General features: G+C 41.4%; 1 protein-coding gene across 7 annotated transcripts in view; it reads left to right on the top strand.

Annotated features, from left to right (window-relative positions):
- UGT8 (UDP glycosyltransferase 8) overlaps positions 1-22,007 on the top strand; it is a 45,103-nt gene that overhangs the window by 7,297 nt on the left and 15,799 nt on the right. For 6 of the 7 annotated variants that reach the window (XM_065062184.1, XM_065062183.1, XM_065062186.1 and 3 more), the window contains exon 2: positions 11,270-12,093. In XM_065062184.1, the coding sequence (XP_064918256.1) occupies positions 11,272-12,093 (822 nt within the window). In that variant the 5' untranslated portion in view covers positions 11,270-11,271. Of the gene's footprint in view, positions 1-937; positions 955-11,269; positions 12,094-22,007 lie in introns of those variants that run through there. The other variant, XM_021283060.2, reaches the window with a different exon arrangement.

Raw genomic sequence — 22,007 nt, 5'->3', positions numbered from 1 at the left:
AAAGATGTTTTACTAATGCTACTAATAAGAATAGAGAAAATAATACAAAATATACAAAACCAATCTTGAAAGTCTCAGCAACTGCAGAGCCGGCACCTGAAGTCCTGGATTAGACTCTGCAGCCAATCAGAGCTGGATTCAGTCTGTCACTAGGCCTCAGTTTGCAGGGACGACTAGCAAGGTCCTCTCCTAATGTCGGCCATAAGCAGAAGGGAAAAAGGCAAAAGGGAAAGCACACGAGATCCTCGTGATCTCCCACTTTTATATGAAGTATTCACGTGAATGGAATGTTATACACAGTTGGTCAGTTTCTTGCTCACTTGCTTCTCGTTGCCCCTCTCGCAAGATGTCCATCTGTGCTTATCAATAGGTTTGCATTCCATTGCTAGGTTTACCAAAACATGTGTCTGGTTCTCCAGGAAAATGCAGTTAATATGAAGGCTTTAGCTGACAGGCAAATTCACTAAAAGATAAACTTGTTTTTAGCAAAACCAGGACACCTGTACCTGGAAGATTTCAGTGGACTCAAAGAAACTAAAATTTCAAGAGGTGTATGTTGGTATACATGGTGTTTGGTCCCTGAGCACAGAAGTTTCTCATGAGAAATCAAGCATAAAGTGCTTGTGGAAGGTTTTGTTTACCGAAGTTTTTCTTTACACCACTGTAAAGTGGAAAATTTAAGGTGTTCTTTAGTAACATGACTGGATAGGCAAATCTGGGGTTTGGGGCATCCTTTGGTTGTAGGGCTGGAAGTCTATAAATGCGAGCTGTTGGTTGATCCTCCATTGTTACCGTAATTTTTAAACTGTTTACTAGTGGAGTAACTTGACAGTCCACAGCAGGGCTGTAGTTCCAGTGTTTGTTAGGCTATAGTGACAGACTTCAAAAAGTTATATTTTTTTTCCAGAAGTGGAGGAGGATCTTCCCATGTCCCAGAAGGTGCAGTTTCACTGGGTAAGAGCACATGCATGTGCACGTGTACAATCACTTGATGCGCATCTATGTGGTTTATTGTTGATTTGTTTTGGTTTTACACCCTAGTCATCCTCTGTGAATCATAGTCTTAGAGCTGCAAGTCATCTTTATCCTGATCCTCTGCAGCCTTTGGATCTATTTCTTTTTCTTTTTTTCCCCCGATATTTGAAAATGAACAGATTGTACTTCTCAGGTTGTTTCTGAAAATCTTACTTTTAATACCAACACCCCCACAAACCCTGTCTTTAGATCCTTTTCTTTCTGAAGTTATAATCTGGTTTTATTCAACTACTGATATTGGAAATTGGCAGGAAGTTTGTGTATTTAAAAATGCTTATACAGCTACTGTAAAAACACCCCTGAGTCTTGTCTTAACCCCTCCTGGAGTGTAGTCAGCACCTTTCCAGAAGGTTCCTCAGTTGACTTCTGTCCTTTCTCATTCTGATAAGTTATGTGGTCTTGCTCTTAAAATCAGAGTCTGGGGATTAAATTATGTAGAGAGAAAAGCCTGTGTATGATACCATTATCTTCATTCTAACTACTGAATCATAGTAGGAAGTAGTTCAAAGCAGACACTATGAAAAGACACATCTGAAAGCATTTGCTTTAACTTGTAGTTATAAAACCCACCGGTAAATTTCAAAACAGAACCTAATGATGAACAGACTGAACAAGCTGAACATCGATGGAATGTATTGCTGCATAGTCTTGAGCAATTCGGTTATTTTAATTAAGCTGAATAAGAACAAAACATTACTAAATCATGTATTTTAACTTTGAATAAAGTTGTATTTCCCATTGAAGAAAGGACCTGCTATACTTTCTCTCCTGATTCTGTTTGTGTGACTTATTAAAATGTAATTTGCTACAAGATGAAGTCAGAAACTGAACAAAGAAATTCATTCAAGGCTTTTGGGTGTCATGTGATGGCGTGACCAGGGAGAGCTTGTACCAAGCTGAAGCTAGCTGGAGTGAAAAATGAAGCATCCTCCCAAACAATTACTACGGTTAAAATAAAATCCCAGTAAAACTAATGTTTCAGATGCTGAGGCTCACTTATGAGGCAAAATTCACGCCCGCGTGGTGGTAGCCTATAACGACAGGCTGTGTTTTTCACACCAACAAATTAAACTTACTTCAAAGTTGTGCCTTGCAGGTTCTTCCAACCTGTTCTTCAGAGGGTCATTTTATCAAAAGAGAATCTGTCACTGATGAAAGTGTTTAAAATCAGGCAGAGTCAGGTTTTTTCCTTTTTACTTTTTCTTTCTTAGTACTTTGTTCAGCTGGTATTTCAACCTGTCTTTTGATGCCAGTGTGAAAGGGAATGCTTCCCAGGCAGCTCTGACCCCTTTGGAGTAGCCTCTTTCTCTACATTTGCTGCTGTGACACTCATGCCCCCCGCTCTCTCCACATAAAAGATTTTCTTCTCTTTCTTCCTGCACTTACTCCTGTAGCTCTTGATGGTGCAGCGTGAAGCAGATTGTGCTGAGTTATTCTGTTACTGGATTCTTTTGGGCAGCGCAGTGTCGTGCAGCAGGAGCAGGGCCAGCAGTCTGTGAGCCAGTAAATAACATCTTAATCAGCACTGGTGTCTCTAGGAAATGTGGAGTAACCTGTTGACTTCTCAGTGTTAATACCCTTCCCCCCCTCAGTGTCACAACATTCTTTCTGGTTGCTTGCTTTGTGGTGCAAAACGGCTGGAGAAGGTTGAGAAATGCTGCTCTAGCATCTCAGTACATGGAGGAAAGGTCTCCAGAAGTTGAAGGGACTATGTCAAGTGACTTGTATGTCGGTGCCAAAATATTGTGTCTTCCTTGAATTCACTGTACCTGTGAGGAAGATGTGTAATTTGCCAGACAACATTGTCACATTGTTTTGGATGAACTGGACGAATTTATTCACAAGGACTTTACGTGTCTCGCTTTCAAATGGCTTTTTCACTGTATGTAGTCAGCATTTATCTTTCCAAGGTGCTGGGGGTGGAGTCACCGTGGGCAGCAAGGGGGAGACCTGCGTAATAGGGAGAGCCAATGCAGAGAAATCTGAGTTGCTTGCACGCTGACTCAGGTTGCACTCGCTTGAAGGTGCATAGGTCTTAGAGCAGGCTTTTTGTTTCTCGGGTTTGTGCGCTGTGCTTCCTTTGTCCTGAGGCCCAGGATGGCACATCAGCTCCGTTGCAACACCACGTGTGTGATCAACTTTGCTCTGGCACAGGCCCTTGGAGCAATAACCACAGTGGGACCTGAACTGTCCCACTGATGTGTTTCTGCGCCACTTTCCCCGCTGCTCCCAGTCTGGGGACACAGCACAGCTGCTGGGGCGTTGGGGCTTGTGGCCTGTTCTGGGCTTGTGGCCTGTTCTAGGCTTGCTGTGCTGTTTTGGACCTAGGCCAGCAGCAGAAAGACTTTTGTTCATGCAGCACTTCTAGGCCTGGCTAAGCCTTACCGAAGAATTTGCAGTAGCACTCAGTTTTAACAAAATATTGACTGGTAGCCTAGTATTTGGAAATGCCAATCCCTGGTATGTAAGGTGAAAGATGTATAGATTATAAGGACTTTAAAATACCCCATTTGAGATACACACGAGCACAAAAGAGAACTTGAATCTTCTTGCTTTTTTAACTTTTGCTTGGGTTAATACATATCCTTGAGGTATTTTGAATTGTTTTAACTAGCTTATGTGGTAGGTCTGCAAACACCAGCATTTCATAGGGTGCAAAATCTTTATGAAACTGACTTTAATGCAGTTAGTTAAACTGAGTCTTGAAAATGGGTACTAGTACAATAATGGCATTCAATAAAGTATATATTTTTAACTGAATACTGTTTGCTCAGTTCTAGGGCATAGAGTGTTAAGAGATGCAAGTTGCGTGAATGGAAATGTGCGTTTGCCCTGTTGTAACATACTTCATGTTATGAAAATATTGAATTAGGCTTTAATCCTTTATCCTCAGGTAAACTTCTTCTTGACTGATGCTGTCAATACTGCAGTATTATCATCCCAAGATATACTGGCCTTGCTGTGGTTTACAAGTGACTTCGTTTCAAAGCTCGAATGTATTACTGTTAATATCTTTACAGATATTGTATAAATTTAGAGTATGTTCACAGAAAAATAAAGATAATATTTGTAAATCCATAACCTTTTTAGATATAATCAATCTTTTCAGAAGTTTAGGATTGTTTTCCATAACCATGAAGACTCACTTAAAGCCATTATTTTGGGAAGCCAGTGGCAAAGTGCTAGCTAGATTGGTCACTTGTTATAAATTCATGTTAATAGGACATTATGCCTTGCATAACAGCTCTATTCCCATGTAATTTTTTAAAACAGATTTTCTAGCACGTCTATTGAAAAAATATTTTTGTGTACTAACTGTAAAACGTGTTATGAAAGATAAGTGCGTCTTCTACCTCACTACCTCTTGTGTGAGGATTTTTATAGTCATTTTCCCACAAGTCTGGAGTACAAAAGCTTAGGTAAAATCCTTCAGTTTTTGATAAAACCTGTTACACAAATAAGTTTTTACTAAAAAGGGTTTCGTAAATTGCATATGCTTTTGACTCCCTCTTAATAACTCATTAGCTGTTTGCATAACTGACACAGTACGTCTCTGACAGATGGTGACAGTGACATTGTAGTGCCCATAAATCTCCCTCTCACTTTGTGTAGGTGGCATTCTTGTGCTCACTGAAATGCCTCAGCCATTGGATAGAAGAGTTGAAGAAACTGTATGAAGTTAATGCAAAAGCCACCTCTTCTTTATGCACACGTGATTTCTTACTAATTATTTCCACTAATTTCTTAATTTACTTGGTTGAAACAAGAGCCTGTAGCTACAAGCTGAATCTTAGAATTTATCTAAAACCTTGCAACACAACTATTGTTGAAATCAATAACAAGATGTGTGGTAGGAAAAACTTAAGAAGATAAATCTGAAGGTTTTGCAATACCTGTTATGAGAGCCTCTTTGTGGATGATATTATGGCTTGCTGCTCCGAGGCTCTGTGTATTGATTGACTCATTTCTGATGCTTTCATCTGTTTTACAGCACGTGGGTTGCTGAGTAGCAGCTACTTCCTAATCTTAAACTGCAATTTCCTCCCTGAAGTCAGTTTATGGGCCTGATTTACTTTAATGTTCCTAAAGGATTATGGAGGAGTATTTCCTATTACCTACAGAACATGTACAGTACAGCAGGCAGTATTATATACTAAGAACACATTTTACAATTGCCAGATTAAAGGGTTTAGGTGTCAAGCTGTACTTTAAGCTTGAAGAATGTGGTCTTCCTTATTCTTGTCTGTTATGCCGCTAATTAAAGTCTTCCTGTGTCTGTGACAATTTGACCTGAGATATGTTGTTATATGTGATTTGGTTAGTGCATTTCTTCACATTGTTAGCATTTCCTTACTCTGGTGCTTGGCAAAAAATATTAACGTAGACTGGTATTAAGTCTTAAAGAAAGTGTTATGAGAAGGACTTGAAAAAGTATTTGTATTGTATCAAGAGGTGTCTAGAAGACATCACAACTGTAAAGTATGACCTCTTCTCTGTTCACTCTTCCCCAGTTTTGCATAAATTCACTGAATTCATGCTTGCGTGTAGGTATATTTTTTGTCTTCAATATCAGCTGCTTGCCTGTGGCTGGTCCAGCTAAAATTTGGGTTGAGTGCATGTATTTTTATCATGGAATCATCCTGTAAGCATTGTTAGAGAACCTTTTATTTGTCTTGGAATATTTTCTTCCTCTTTCAGCTTTATACTTAACTGTAAGTGCTTTTTGTTAGTCATTCTTTGCTATCTTAGGCTTGATAAAATGCTTTCGTTACAGGTCCTTTGGTCATGCAACTAGCATTGTAGGGCTTGGTTCTGTATTTGCTTAACTGAAATGTTTACAAGCCTGTGAAGGTTGGATACCATGTTTTATCTGTAAAACTATGTTTAATAACAGCTAAAGCAAACAGATTTGCACATAAAATAAGGTAATGCCAATGGGATTTTGAGTAGGCAGAAAGGGACTGGGACTCCAATAAATCAAGTAACACACCAGGTAACAATCTGCTTTTTCAACTGTCTCATGCTCCACTGTGTAAAATAGATCTGTGCTCATCTCTTTATCCTCTTTAATGGTTCTGTTTTATTAAGAGCAGTAGTAAACCAAAGCCAGGAGCTGCGCCAGTAGTTTTTCGAGGGAGTTCATAGCACTGTCAGTAACCAGTTGTATTTCACTCATCACCTAGCTCAGGATTTTACTTAACATCCTTTTGACTGTGCCCTTTTTACAGCTACAACACATACTGTCTTAAAAGAAGTAAACACAGAATGTGTTTATCTGTGGCGGATGCGGTGGTTGAGCAGGGTGGGGTGGGGCTGGCTGCAGACGTGACACTGCACAAATGCAAATCTAGTTAGTAAGCCTGCTCCTTTTCATGTGTGCTCACACCTGTTAAATTGTAATGAGCAGCTGGAGACCTTGGGGTGAGGTGGGAGTGATGAGCAGCTGGAAAGATTGCTCCTTTGCTGCCATTGCAGGGATGCTGTTTAGTATGAAGGGCACCTTTCTGGGCATAGCTCCTGGTCTTCTGACCCCCAGGCAAACTCAACAAACTTTAGCAAATCTGAAGAAAAGCCGAAAGGAAGGGAGCACCTTGCGTCACTCAACACAGTCTCTGTAAAACTTAATTTCCTTCTTTAGAGGTCAGGAGCGTTACGTATTGCTAGTAAATAAAAAGGACTCTTTTTATATCATTACGGTATGTGCAAAGAACAATTTACTTTTTTGAGTAGTGATAAATATTTGTGCAGTTTGAATTCAAGTTGTGCTGCATACAGAGCTGCTTGAGAGCCTCTTTTGCTTCTAGATCTCACTGCAATGGAGAAAAACACTGAAAAAGTTATTGCTGGCTTGAAAATGATTATTTTTGTGAGATTTCAGAAATAGTAGGTAGGCAGCCAGGGGTATAAAGCATAAAAAACCCCTCAAACATGCTTGTAAGTTTTAATTACAGAGTGATTAGCAGTTTATTAAGGATTGGCAGTAAATGTAATCTTTGTATATTCAAGTACTGTAATTGACTGTTACATAAATAATTAATTGGAATTATTTTAAAAACATTTTAAAGTTTGGAATATAACTGTGGTTCACTTGTATAATATCATTTTAGACATTAAGACTTTTTCATATAATTTATATAAATGTCAATGTCATTCAGTTGGTTTCCACATTGCCTCATTTTCAAGTGTCAGGTCTTTGAACAATGCAGGGGAAGGATCCTCTGAAAGCCGCTGATTTCTGTGTACTCACACTTCTTGTACTAGATTCTGCTTGGCCCTTCTGGGTGAATGAAAAATATTTCTTTAAAAAAAAAGGCAGGATTTAGAATGCTTTTGGTCAGCCAAAAACGCCCCTCCAGCAGCCTTCCCTGGACATGCTTGGTTTTCTGTAACACACTTTAAAACTTGTACTTTCTCTTTCATTTGAAAAGCCACATGTAGGTCATTAACTTTACGAGGAGCCTTTGGAATAGGTTTAATGTTTAACCTCATGGTGTTTCTTTAATAATTAACTTTTCTTGCTGCACTCCAGTAGGTGAACTCTTTACAGCAGCGGTTGGGTTCACTCATATAAATCTGCTCTGCCTTTTTTTTTCCCTTCCATATCTGTTTTTGCTTTTAGAGCTTTTAGGGCTTTTTGGCTGAAAGTAGTAATGACTTCGATTCAGTGATAATTTTGTGGGGTGTTTTTTGTTTAGTTGGTTGTTTTTTTTATAAAAACTTTAGAAAATTTGGATTTGTCTTTTCATTTTTGTACCATTTATTATAAAAGGATATATACCAGCTCAGACTAAACCGTCTCATTTAATGAAGGCACATCCTAAGCAGAAAGGCTTCAGATAGAGGTAGAAAATGGTTTTACACTGTGAACTTTGGAGAAACATGTCATCCTCTGTTGTTGGGCTTTCTTTCCTTATGCCTGGTATTCAACAACAGGAAGCAGTTGCATTGGGTGTTGATCCTTTTTATTTATTTTGGCAGGTGATGTATTCTGGGAGTTGACTGCTAGAGTATGACTGGAAGTTAGTGGGAAGAGTCCTTGTGGTCTGGTGTTGATGGGCTTCCAGCTTAGCACCACCCCTTAATTTTCCCAGCCCCTTCAAAGCCCGCTCTGCCTGGGAGCTGCCAACCACTTTTGGAGATGAGGAGGTTCAGAAATTCCTATTAAAACAGGGAAACCTCCGCAGTTCTCCCTGTCTTGACAGAAATACCTGACATGCTAGAAGATTCATTGCTGAGGATGGTTGGAGGAGTGTCCATTGTTGGGACTGAGGCTGGAGCTGAGCTCACGTAGTTGCACGTTGCTGCCCTGCTGATGACACCAAGCACCTTCCTCTTCCTCCTCCCCAGTCTGCCAAATAGGAATTAGGCCTGTGATTGTATATTTTGCATGTCGCCCTCATTTCTGCTTAATACAAACCTTCCAAGCTCCCTACTTCTGCCTGGCCAGGGGATGAAATTATGAGGCTTCATCCTGGAGGTTCCTGCCAAAAGTTCAATATAAGGTCAACACTCCTTTTCCCAAAAAAAAGTCACTTAATCAACATTTCTCTAATAGCATCATGTGTTGAATAGTTTTGTGGCTTGTTTTGTCCTGTACATATATTTTCCTGTCCCTGTGGAAGATGCTTATGTTGAAGAGGGCAGTTGCATAATATATTTCTGAGAACTGCTTTCTTTTTTTAATAAGTTCTGAAGATACCACAAGTTACTGACTTCTTCGGAAGTGTGTTGTGTCATCTCTTGATGCTGATACACCGCAAGAGGAGAAAAGCCGACGTTTTGTAAATTGCCTGTAGCTGTATTTTCAGATTTTTGTGTTAGATAGGTAGTGCTTTATAGTACCTTCAAAAAGAGTAAAATATCCAGTGCGAATCCCGTGTGAAACGCTGCTGTTGGGTGTGGGCGGGGATGGGAGGTGATGTGGCGATGCTGTTGTCATCCCCGGGAAGTGCAGCTCTAGTTCCCCATGGCTTTTGGTGGCGGGTGTGTGACCCCGTCTGTGGAGAATACACCTTGGAGCTAAGGATTGTGTCTCCCTGCCAGCGCTGTGCTCCGGGCCTGCATTGGGTCGGGAGATTAAAATACAGCCTGGCGTGGCTGCATCTGGCAACTTCATGGATTGTGACTAGCCCTTAGGCTCCCAGGACCTTTGATTTATGCTGCTGATAGAAACATTAATGGTTTGAGTTTCCCAATCGTACACCCCCTTTCATGGTTTTGTAATATCGCTGTTGTAACTTAGTACCATGGGAATGCTTATAGCATGAGGAGGTGTAATCAGTAATGGGTTTTTTCTTGGATATTACATTGAGAAACCCATATTTACTTGTTAAAACCTCACCTAGTGAGTGTTATCTTCCAGTGGTGCTGATCAGTGTGGCCCTGTTGAAGACATCTGTGCATGGCCTGTTGGTACCAATACTGAACGCTGTGCCAAATCCATGTACTTCTGCACTTGCACAACCCTCTGCTGCAGCTTGAAACCTGCAAGTTTTATGGGCAGGAGCAGAGTTGGATGGTGAGCGGACTCAGCGCTGGCACATCCTTTGAACGGGAGCTCCTGGGAGGGCAGCTGAGCTCTGTGGGGTGCTGTGGTTTTCTAGAAAGGCTTAAAGTGGTAATTTAGTGCCTTAAACTCTCTGGCAGGTCAGGCCTTCGTGCTGGGAGGTGAGCAGTTTCTAGTACAGTAAAAATGCTTTTTCCAATTTCATTAGAGAATGAAAAGAGTTGCTTTTAGTTCAATCTAACTACTTCTATTTGCCAGGGAGGAGATGTTTTAGGGTGATATCCAACACCCTAATTGAGACGGTTTAAGAAACAAATTAATCTCTCTGGATGTCAGGTGATGGTGCAGTATAGTGAAGATTTCATATGCTACTGGTCGTATTTGCACCAAGTAGTTTCCTCTCTCTTCTTCTAAGTGTTAATCTCTGTAAAATTGAGATTTGTGTCTGGAAACAGTGAAGCTCTGAGTACTTCCCCAAACATTGCTTCAGCCTGTGAATGTGGTGGTGTGGTGTGAAGGTCTCAGTCAGTTCTCCATGTTTCAGTTCCTCACTCCCTGCACATGGGTACCATAAGGTTTTGCTGTGCATTTTGTGCCGTGGCTTTGTCCCAAGAAAAGAAATCCACACACAAAATCCACGTTTCTCTGTCTGAGTGAACTCATTTGTGCAAGCATGTCTGTTTGCACACACTACTGCTGGTGGGTGATAATTCATTTAAAATTCATAGAGTTCTTTAAGTGATGATTGGTAATCTCCTAGGCTGTGGCTAACACCTTCTTGAAAATAAGTGTGGAAGAGCTTTCAAATGCTGTAAGAAAATTTTCTATGTGAGAAACATGATTTAAATAGTCAGTGTACCTTATAAATGTTTCACAGTCAAATCACTTCTGGAAACCGGAGTAGGAGAAAATTGGGGCATCTTTCAGAAAGCCCAATATTATATTGTAGCAATACAAATATGAGATGCTCTGTTGGTGAGGTGGTAACCCATGTCACATTAAAAAATAGAATAGAACATAGAATCGCTTTGGTTGGAAGAGACCCTCAGGATCCTTGAGTCTGACCATAACCTAACCTAACTCTGGCACTGAACCATGTCCCTAAGGACCTCATCTAAACACCTTTTAAACACCTTCAGGCATGGTGACTCAACCACTCCTCTGGGCAGCCTGTTCCAATGCCTGACAACCCCTTCCATGAAGGACTTTTTCCTAATATCCAATTTAAACCTCCCCTTGTGCAACTTGAGGCCATTTCCTCTTGTCCCATCACTTGCTACTTGGGAGAAGAGACCAACACCCTCCATGCTACAACCTCCTTTCAGGTAGTTGTAGACAGCCATAAGGTCTCCCCTGAGCCTTCTTTTCTCCAGACTGAACAGCCCCAGTTCCCTCAGCCACTCCTCTTAAGACTTGTGCTTGTAAGAAATGTGGAGGTGCTGTATTGTGTCTGTGTTGGAGGAAGTCTCTTGTCTACTCTTAATGCCAGATGGGAGGGGAGGAGAACAGGCAAACTCACTGGAAACCAAGCACTGCCAAATGCACTCTGAAGCTGAGTGTCTGTCTTGTTACTCGTGGCCACTGCAAAGACATCTTTGAAATAGGGAGATGTGATCAGCTTCTTTGGGACATACTTGGTGATGCCACATAGTAACTCTTTTTTTCAAATTTCCAGGTAGCATACAAACCTGTTTTCTGTTGATGTAATGCTTTTGTTTCTCATTTCAGCTATGAAGCCGTACGCTCCAGCTTTCATTCTCCTGTGGAGTGCTGTCGGGATAGCAAGGGCTGCCAAAATTGTTGTTGTGCCGCCAATTATGTTTGAAAGCCATCTTTATATTTTCAAGACTCTGGCCTCAGCCTTGCATGACCAAGGTCACCAGACAGTGTTTCTCCTCTCTGAGGGCAGGGAGATTCCTCCATCTAATCACTATAGACTTCAGCGCTACCCAGGGATCTTTAACAGCAGCACCTCGGATGATTTTCTCCAGTCCAAGATGAGGAGTATCTTCTCTGGGAGACTCACAGCCCTCGAACTGTTTGATATCCTGGACCACTATTCTAAGAACTGCGACATGATCGTTGGCAACCGAAACCTCATGCATGCCCTGAAACAGGAAAAATTTGACCTGCTCCTGGTAGATCCCAATGAGATGTGTGGATTTGTTATAGCTCACCTTTTAGGGGTTAAATATGCCGTCTTTTCCACTGGCCTCTGGTATCCAGCAGAAGTGGGTGCTCCAGCTCCCCTGTCTTATGTTCCAGAATTTAACTCGCTGCTCACAGATCACATGAACCTATTTGAGAGGATTAAAAATACTGTTGTTTATCTTGTTTCAAGATTTGGAGTCAGTTTTTTGGTTCTGCCAAAATACGAAAGGATAATGCAGAAACACAAGGTTCTTCCAGAACGGTCCATGTATGACTTGGTTCATGGATCCAGCCTGTGGATGCTTTGTACTGATGTAGCACTGGAGTTTCCAAGACCCACGCTACCCAATGTTGTTTATGTGGGAGGAATCCTAACCAAACCGGCCAGCCCTCTGCCAGAAGTAAGGTTTGCTGAGCTTTACAGTAATTTCTGTGATATCTGGTTGACTTTGTATGATGAGTGGCAGTTTTTTAAGTAGTGAATTTCAAATGGGATGTAATGTCTTGACACTTCAAAGGGTCTTTTGTTGTTGCTTGATGAAATATGCTCTTGAAGTCACTGGAAGTATCTTGGGGTGGTGGTGAGGGGAACTATTAAACATGAACTCATCAAAATGAGTCTTTTGAGGTTGCAGGAACTATTTGAGTTAGGTACTTAATGGTACAGTAGAGAAAAAGCAGTGCAGACTATCTTGGAAATTACGTCTGTAGCTTCTAACCAAGTGTGGGTTAAAATGGGCAGAAGGGAGAATGAACAAACTGCTTACGCTTAAAGAAGCCCACTAATAGGTTATACTGTCTTACTAGTGTTTTATGGAGAGTTTGTTTCCCTTGATTTGATAAGTAAAAATGTTTTGAAAACTAGCCGTATATAAGAAGAATAAACTATTTATAGGCCATCAAATGGAGATGATGTGAGTTGACGTATCTGGTACCAGTACGGTACTTAGATGTGAATTTTTACTGTACACTTACTGGCCATCAGGTACTGAACTTCAGACTGAAATAGTGATAGTGACTGGATTGATTCCAGAAATCCTGGCTGCACAGATTAATAATTAAGTTTGATTACTTCAGTGTACCATGTGGTCTTTCATACCTGATATACAAGAGTGCCTCTGTTCAGCAACACAATGGTGAGTGACAGGCAGAACAAAATTTAACAGAAAACCATGTCATTTACACTTCTATTTACGTGTACATGAACAAATAGATCTTGCATTGGAGATGATTAATAACAGATGCTTCTGTCTGGGAGATAAATAGGTAGGTAGACCTGCAGTGCTCAACAATTTGCTTCTAAAAATTCCTTGTTCAGCCTTTGCCTTTTGCATGAAAAACATCAGGCCTGCTCTCCATCTCTTTTAGTCTGAAAACTGGCATGGAAGGCTGTGTGGGGTTGTTTGGGTTTTTTTTACTCCCATCAGTAGTATATTGACTTAACAGTGCCTTTCTGTACACAAACTCAAGAAACACCGGGTGATTCTTGGCTTTGGGCTGCAGAATCTGGAGTGTTGTGCCAGTTCCCTCATCTTTTTTTCCTCCCTTGCCTGACTTCAAATGCATCTCAGTTGAATGAGAGCGAGCACTATGCATCAAACTCTGAAAGCACTAGTGGTTATGTTAATATCTTGACATATGCTGTTGTCTGGTGTATCTCCTGATAAACTTGGCAGTGGGCTGGCTTGGTCCAGGCTCAGCGCTGGTTCTGACACCTCTGTGGGTGGCCTGACTTGCACAGGAGGGTGAGCCCTACAGTGGCAATTTGGGAGAGAGGAGCCTGCCCGAGTTTCTTCCTTGGGGCCCTTTTTGCAGGGTCTGTCTGGCATTTTAGGATAATTTTGAGCCTCATTTAGGGCACTGTAACAATATAAGGAAATGTGGGTAGTGATGCACAGGGGATACAGGTCTGTTAGTTACTTGTTTTTTTTTGCAGAAGCTCTTACTGTTCTCCAGTGTGTCATCAGAGGTGACCATAACAGTGCTGCTCCTACCTGATTCTTCCTGGTGTACATTAATGTGTGTTTAGAAAGTGACGGGCCTCACAGATATACTGAGAAGGTGGACTAAAGGTAGCCCTGTGCTGTCTGAACAAAGTTGAGCTGTATTATCTCCAGAAAAACATTGCTGGATTGATTGAGTTTCAGCTCTTAATTTTCCAAACTGATGTTTTCTTGTTCTGCAAGAAGAAAAATATCTTTGTTGCATGATAAATTTGGGCACTACGCCAACATTGTCTGTTTTTTGTCTCTGTGGGTTGGTCTTTAAGGTGAAAAATTAACTGTCCCCAAAAGTAGAGAGTGGATTGTTGTTTTTTGTGTGTTTTTGTTTGTTTGGGTTTGTGTTGTCTTTTTTTTCTTTAAAATGGGGTGGAAGAAAAGGAAGGAGCAGTTTTCTTTCAATATTTTGCTATAGTGATGTGCGTGTATACAGAGATGTATATATGTACACACACATATAAATATTTTGAGCCTTTGAGATTGTGTTTCTGTGTACTTTCTAAATTTACTCTGGAACCATGGATGTTAACCTGTTACAAAACCTTAAGGTGCAAGAAGGTGGAAAAGTAATTAAAATGTTCAATATAACCAGACTGACAGTGACCTTGAAGTAGGCCTGTAGGTACACTACATGCTGGCAAATATTTACTTCAGTGGGGAGAACCGCACACCCCCCACCTAGTTATTTGTGAATGGAGACGTTATTTACCTTCTATTCAGTTTTATTGGGATATTCATTCTCGTGGTGTTCTAAGCACAGGATTCGATTCAATGCAAGACACACAAAGCGAGTGCGTTCATCTTTTATCGTATAATTTGTCCATGCCTAAACTGTTACACATAATTCTACTGTGGCACATTTTATGGTTAAAGTATTGGTCAATCAGTTTGTTTTTACTGAACAGTTAGATAAAATTCATAACTGTTGCTTTTCTCTGGCAGATTAGAATTGAATAGCTAGTTCTGTTTTCAGCTATTGCTGTATCTCTAAAGGAAGAGCCTTTGCTAATTTATTTTCTGCAGCTTTTAACCTGGTGTTTTAAGATAAGCCACAAGTGGAGCTGGTTCACATTTCTGTACTGGGCTGGAAATGGTGATGCTTCAGGAACCATCTCATAAACAAAAGTCATGTTCCTGCCCAGACCTGATCATCAGAAAAGAGGGGTATGTGTCCAGAGATAAGTTTTAGCAGCCTAATTTAATCTGCTATTACAAGCCATTCAGATCTCTTACATTTTTAAATGTAAACAAAATGTAGTTTGTTTAACCAAATGAAAATTCCTACGGATAGCTGCAAAGCCCTGGTTTTCTGTATCTAAGTAAAGTCTTGAGAAGGCGCAGAGTTATAGTTAAACAATCAAAGAGGAGACAAAGGTTGAGGCCTCTTAAACTGTTAAACGATTGCCGTTGTTTAATTCTAGGGGATGCGGTAGCTGTGTTTTGCAGTTGCTCAGTCTGCACCTGTGTTTTCCCTAAACTCTTCTTTAAAGAAAAGTTAGAAAAACACAGCCTTGAAGACAGCATGTAGCAGGGAGTGCTGAATATCCATGACGTGTAGTAGTGTGTGCATGTGTGGAGATATTAACCTGGCTCTTGCTTTGTTCTGTACGTGTCAGATCAACATTAGTATTTTGGTTCTGGGCAGTGGAAGGGCTTTGTAAATCTCTCGGTTATCCTCACTTAACTGCATGTGGCTTCTCTTTGCAGAATATTTTTTGGTGCAGGTAAACTAGACCTATTCTGGAAGATGTTAAGCTACAAGCTTTGTTTCACCTGCCAACGAAACATGTGCTGGCATCTAATAGGAGGCATAAGGATCTGTAGCAGCGTTTGGCCTTTTGGGTGGCTTTAAGTGATGCGGTTCATGGGGTGACACTCAGATCGGGGACCAGAATAAATGCAGCCAGAGTGAAGCTGCTGGAGGGCACACGGTGCGTGTGCAGAGCCGCGTCCCTCCTGCTGCGCTGGCACAGGCTGCGGTCCCTTGCAGGGACCGTATGTTCACTGTGCATCTTGTGCGTCACCTGTGAAGGGAGCTGGCCTAACCAGGACATATCCTTACTGCCCTGCGCAGACCAGGAACCGGCAGTAGCTGATCATGCGGTTAGTGTGTGTGATGGGCGTGATTTTTGAGCTGCTGCTGGACTATCACGATTAACGGCTGCAGCGTGCAACACCCACCCGTGGTATGCAAGCTGCAAATGTATCTTTGGGATGCAACCTGCCCAGATGCCTCGGGAAGCCCTTGCTGGGCTCTGATCCTCCTTTTTGCTCTCCCTCTGAGGCAGTGCTCCGGTGCGGGTCTGCGCTTGGTGCAGCATCCCTCGGTGCAGTTGCAGTCCCACCCAGGAGCAGGAGGCAGAGGGGAGAGCAGCAGGTCCTTTTGGAGGTCAGCCCCCTGCACTGTGCGCCGCTCTGCCTGGCTCCGTGCGGCAGTGGGACCTTTCTCCTCGGGGTGGCGGGGTTAGCCTTGTCCTTTGCAGGGAGGAGGTGTGCTGGTGGGTGGCTAAAATTCACAGTGGTGGTGCATTCCTGCCTGTGCTCTTCTGTTCCCTGCTGCAGGTTGATGAAGCTGAGCTCAGCTTGCATTGCTCTGTTTGGTTGTGGCAAGAGGGTTGATAGTCACTTCACAAAGCTCAGTGTAGGCAATAGACAACCCACGGTTAGGAGTCATCTTCTGTGGCTGTTTTCTGCAAACTTCTGCATGCTATTTTTCCTGGTTAAAGTATGTAGATTTAGACCGTGCTTCGTGCATAAATACTGTATCCTCTCTGAAAGCACGGAGATGGTTAATGTGGCTGCACCTGTTACTGGTAAGGGAATAAAATCTTACATGTACATGGGAAAGAGCCTGGAGTTTGTGTAGTTAACTAAAAAGAGCATTCTTTGAACTGCAGGTAGGACAGTGTGAGCAGAATTAGCCTTAAAGGATCAAAAGCAAGAGACAGACTGAATACCAAATCTTTAAGGTCATAGCTGACTTAAATTATTCAGTGTGTGGTGTTAGCTGGTGGTATTTTCCAGATAACTGGCAGTGGCCATTAGGAAAGTAAAAGGCTCTTCTGCGTCTTTCTTATTACACTTCTCCAGAGGGATTTTGTGAAGCTGAATGAAGCTGGCTTTTTAAAGTAACACACATCTTAAACAATGGGGAAACCTCTGCTATGGCATTTATATTTTGTGACTAGGTTGATAATGTAGCTAGGCATTAATCAGCCTGATAAGATACGTCCTTGAATCAGGGCAGAAACCCAGCGGGCACTACAAGCAGCTGCCTTGGGAAATACCTGGTCCCTGGTGAGAAGGGGGTGAAGGGCACTAGGAATGAGCAGGTGTCTTTGCCACAAGAAAAGCAGTTGAACAGTCTTTCAGAAGGAGTCGTTTCCATCATCGGTTGGTTAGGTAAGTGTATTTGGAGGTAGGTTGGATCCTGCTGTTTAGATACAGTTGAACTTGAGGTAATCTGTGTCAATGTTTACTAAGAAAAAAAAATCACTGAAACTAAAATGACACATACCATGTAATTTGTGAGTTGCGCTTCTCCTGTTTCACATCGGCATAGTTTTTAAAAGTTTCGTAACTACCTCTGCGGAACGCTATGCTTTTCTTCAGTGCTGATATTGATGTACTTCTTTTGAACTGAATGGGATTTGGTGCTCACAGGAAAAGAGAAACAAATTACAATCTTCTGTTTTGTCTTCTTTTCTAATTCTTCTGTACCTGAGTAAACTAAACTTACACTACAAAGGAGGGGGTTCATTTTTCAGAAGAAGCTGTCCTTCCAGGCATGGCTGTCAGCAGAGACTTATTGCAGTAACTTACTCGTTTCCCTGTAGATCTCTTATCTAATCTTGTTATTATATAGAGCTGAATCTATGTAACAAATTGGTGGCTTTGAAATATCTTCACTAAATTTTTGTTTGGCCCGAATCTTGCTGACAGTTTAGTGTTTAGTGGGCTAGTGTTAGCTGATACTGCTGTTTATCTTTAAAATTAGGTGGAAGAGTAAAGAGACATTTTATTCCTTAGATTTTTCTCCTTCACTCCAATTCAAGGACACATTCTATAAGCTCTTGCAGGCTATAGCAATAGATTTTTGTGCATGGCATAGCACCACCTTTTATTATTTTTTTGAAGTCTGGGATATAGTTCTTATACAGCTACTTTTGACAATAAGTGATGTGAAGCAAATCTAGAACTGTTTTAAAATGCATGTGATTGTCAACTTGGATGGCAAAAAGTCTTTTACAGATGATGGGGCACTATGTTCTGTGCTGAACCACATTATCATGTATTTTGGCTCTGAAATACATTTCCAGATACAGCTTCCTTTCCCCCACCCCCAGATGATTTTTTGCTACACAAGTAGGCATTGCCTGAGCTCTTCAGATGCGCAGTGACAGAGCCGCTGTAGTCTGGGTTGCTTCAGTACAGCGAGGCTGGTGAACCGTGTCTGTAACAGCCACACTGCAGCATTTTATATTTGGGAAGATACGTGACTCAGCATCTGTCTTGGTAGTGTGAGGCACAGGGAGAGGATGCCAAGGCGATTTCAGAAGGCAGTGAAGTATCTCCAGGAAAACTTGGTCGGGAAGGCAGGTGCTCCCATGCTGACCATAAGATGGCTTCCAGCTCTTGGTGAACAAACAACAAGCCTTCAGCAAGCCTGTGCTGTCCATCAAAAAGCAAGTTTACTTGGTTTGTGGATAGCAGTAAGATGGTTGCGTATATTGGGAATGGAAAATGCAAGGTTCAGGCCTTGAGTGTTGCAGATCAAATTCTGAAAGTTAAAAGCAACATAAGTTATTTTACTGTATTTGTTTATCTACAAAAAAACCCCAACAGTTTAACATAATGTTACAAACAAGTTTGATTTTAAACATTCTAATTTTTCATTTTCATATTGAAACACACAAATCAACAAGATTTGTTCACTTTGGTATTGCACAGTGCTTTAGCTGTGAGTGTTACTTTTAAGTTAAGACAGTAGTTTGTTGAACAAATAATGAGCTGGTTTTGTTTCCCTGGTCTACCTCTCTAGCATACTGTAGGATAATTTCTAATGTGTAGAGAAACAAAAGATAGGAACGTATTTTCAAAGGCATACTTTTTTCTGTTGTATTTGGAATATGCTTGAGTTTGAACACAGTGTTTGTATAGTTTGGGACGTTGGGCCATGTTCAAAGCTGACATTTGAGAGCAGCAAGCCTAGCTAGTAATATTATTGATTAAAAAAAGAGAAATAATCTTTGCAACGAAGCCAACTTCTTGATTGTTCTAGCTGCTTAAAGGAGGTTTAGGTGAACTGGGTAACTCGTGTTCTGCTAATAATCTGCTTGGGCACTTATACAGCCTGTGTTTGGGTCAGCGTGAGGCAGCACACGTTGTCTGGGGTGGTGAGGTGTCCGTGCCCATGGGGGCCTCTGGGACAGACCAGTGATTTCTGAGGAAGAACCGAACAGGGTGGATGGGGAAGAGAAATGGGTTGATCCCCAGCCTGGCTCGCTGCCCCAGCATTAGCAGCTGCGAGCAGGTGGTTCATGTCCTCTTCTGCCATTGGGAACATCAGTAATGCACCTTCAGCTTCTGTGCCTAAAAAAGCATCTGGCTTCCATATAACACCGTTCTTATTTAAAACTTGCCTTCAAGGAAAGCGTAGTTTTTGGGAATCAGCTCACATTTTGCTGAAACCTGGTGTATGGTGATTTTTTTTTAGCACCCAGGATGGTGGATTTATTTTACTTTATGGATGTCCTTCTTTTATTATCCTTACCGAGCAACCCTGACAGTGGATTTGTTGTAGGTCACAAGAGCGTGTTGAACAGAAGCTTGTGTTTCTTTTGTTTTGTGTTTGTTTGTTTTGAACTTGTGAGTAGAATTAATTTTTAACACAGGAACATACACTTGTAATTGCATTTCAACCTTCAGACGCTGACAGCCCCGTGCTTGTGCTCCCTGCTGGGGCTGTGCCCACCAACCCGGGGCTGTGTATCGGGAGAAGGAAAAGCTGTTCCATCTGAAGAAGAAATGAAGAACCACTTGCCATCATGGGAATTTTATCTCCTGCCATCCACAGAGCACAGGTGTTGTACTGGAACAATGAAAGACAAAATTTCACCCCTAAATTTATAACGTGGATTTATGGATGGGGCTCTATTCAGTATTCATAATGCAGATTTAAAGTTCAGCTTCTTTTCAATTTTCTTTTTACTGTATTCACTGTAATTTAATTTGACCCGATGTTCTATAGACAGAGTAGGTAAAAACAGGCTCCGTACTTAAAAACTGTCTTAACTGTTACTAGTACAGCTTTGCTACTGCATATGCAGCTACTGAAATTGTAGGAGGGTTGGCAAAACATTGGTTTGCGTTTACATTTAAGAATCATAAACTTTTCTGTGTATGCTTACAAGTTACATATTGGGGCTTCACACTTAGGAAAGCTAAGGTGTTTTTGGTACTTTTTTAACAGAATATTGCCCCTGTGGTAACAAGTTTTTCATTTGAATCCTGGGTTTGAGGACACCTCTACTGCACCTGCTACTCTATGCAGTCGTTTTAATAACCTCTCTTGAAGGGCAAGCTTCTTATTTTCTACTACCTTCCATTCATTTGAAAGGCAAGGTTGCTTTCCCAGGGTGCTTGCCAAAGGTGCAGTGAGTAATGGATTTTTGACGAAGAGTGTTGCATCAGGGAAGTACTTGCGCAGCAGTTTTCTGGTTGACCTCTAGTTTTAGGCAGACTGTGTTATTGGAGGCTTCATTGGATATGCCTGTAACTCTAGAGAGAGCTGAGATATAGGAGAAAAGACAGAGGCTTGTGATACTGTATTTCTTGCCTGCCTTTTGAGGCTGAATTTCATTCCTCTTTAAAGTTAAGTAGACTTAAATGCTCCGTTAGTATTGAAAGTTAAATTGGAAAAGGCAGTAGAGGTCAGGGACAAGAAAATGCAACGTTTTAGGCATTAAAAAGCTCCATAAGGCTTTAAAGACTTTGTTTTGTGGGTTTGTTGTTGTTGTTTCTGGTTGTTGATTTTTGTTTGTCTTTCTTTTCCCAATGCATTTTGATAAGCCAAATATGCAGTGTATATACCAAATAGTTAGTGAGAAACATGGTAGGGAAACAGTCTGTATTTCAACAGGACTCAATCTGTGTCTCGTACTATTGAGGAAGCACTTTATCAGCGGCACTGTTAGATTAATATGTGATGACAGTGTGCTTGGGGTCCCAATAGAAAACAGTTCAGACCTTACAGTTTGTTTCACAACTGAGAGTTTTAGCATGGCTTTAACCAGCAAGAAAATAAAGGAATTTAATCTAATTCTGTAATCTGAGGGTTTGTTTTTTTTAACGTAGTTAAAAGTATTGTTTTGGGAATTGTATTACTCTATGCTAATATGAACTACAGAATAACGTGAATATGAACTACAGTATAACGTGAATATTAACTGCGTGGACTTTTTTGTGTATTCTAGATGTCAGTAATAGAATGAGATTTATCAGCATTTTAATAGTATGTGGCTCAGGTCAGCCAACACCAATATATTAAGGGAAGACAAGATGTAAAGCGTGTCAAGACACTTAAAAAACACCACTTTTCTGTTTCATTTTCAGTTTGTTTGACTTTGGACAGGAGAATAAATGAAGGGAGAGGACAGGGGAAGAGACCAGAAAAAATATGTTTAGTTACAAGGACTGACAGCGACTTGTACCTGCGGAAACAGAACAATTTAACTTGCAGTTAATCCAGAGGGAAAAGAAGGGAGGAAGGATCTTGCCCTGGTTGGGAGCAGCCTGGCTGCTGCTGATTGAACCGCCTGAGCCTGATGATACCAAAAGCAACAAACAAATAAAACGGAATGAGCACATTTGCCTTGTGACCATTGCTTTCAGAAGGCAGGAGTCTGATCAGCGGAAAAATAACCTTGGGAGTGGCGCGGGGCGCTGGTCCGTGTGGGGCGGTCGGGCTGAGCCAGCAGCGGCGGCTGGAGGTGTCGAGTCAGGGAGGTGCGAGTGTCCTCTGCTTGGGACGGACACGTGTTCCCTCTGCTGTCCCTCTGCTGTTTGCTCGCTACAGCAAATTAAAAACAAATCCCAAAACCTATTTTTGGTTGTAAACTGATTTAGAGATTTGCAGCGAGTAAATACAAACAGCGTACTTTGCCTGAAGTGATGGCGTTTCTCTGGGTTTGCTGGAAACTGACACATGGTTTTGTAACTTTCAGGTTATATGATAAGGCACCATTTGTTCAGTGATAATAAAGGTCATATGATGGCATGTGTATGACCTTTAACTGCCCGTGCTGAAACGTTGT

Source organism: Columba livia, chromosome 4 (assembly GCF_036013475.1).
Source record: "Columba livia isolate bColLiv1 breed racing homer chromosome 4, bColLiv1.pat.W.v2, whole genome shotgun sequence".
NCBI lineage: Eukaryota > Metazoa > Chordata > Aves > Columbiformes > Columbidae > Columba > Columba livia.
The sequence above is the reverse complement of the archived record's forward strand: the minus strand, read 5'-3'. Positions and strand labels throughout refer to the sequence as shown.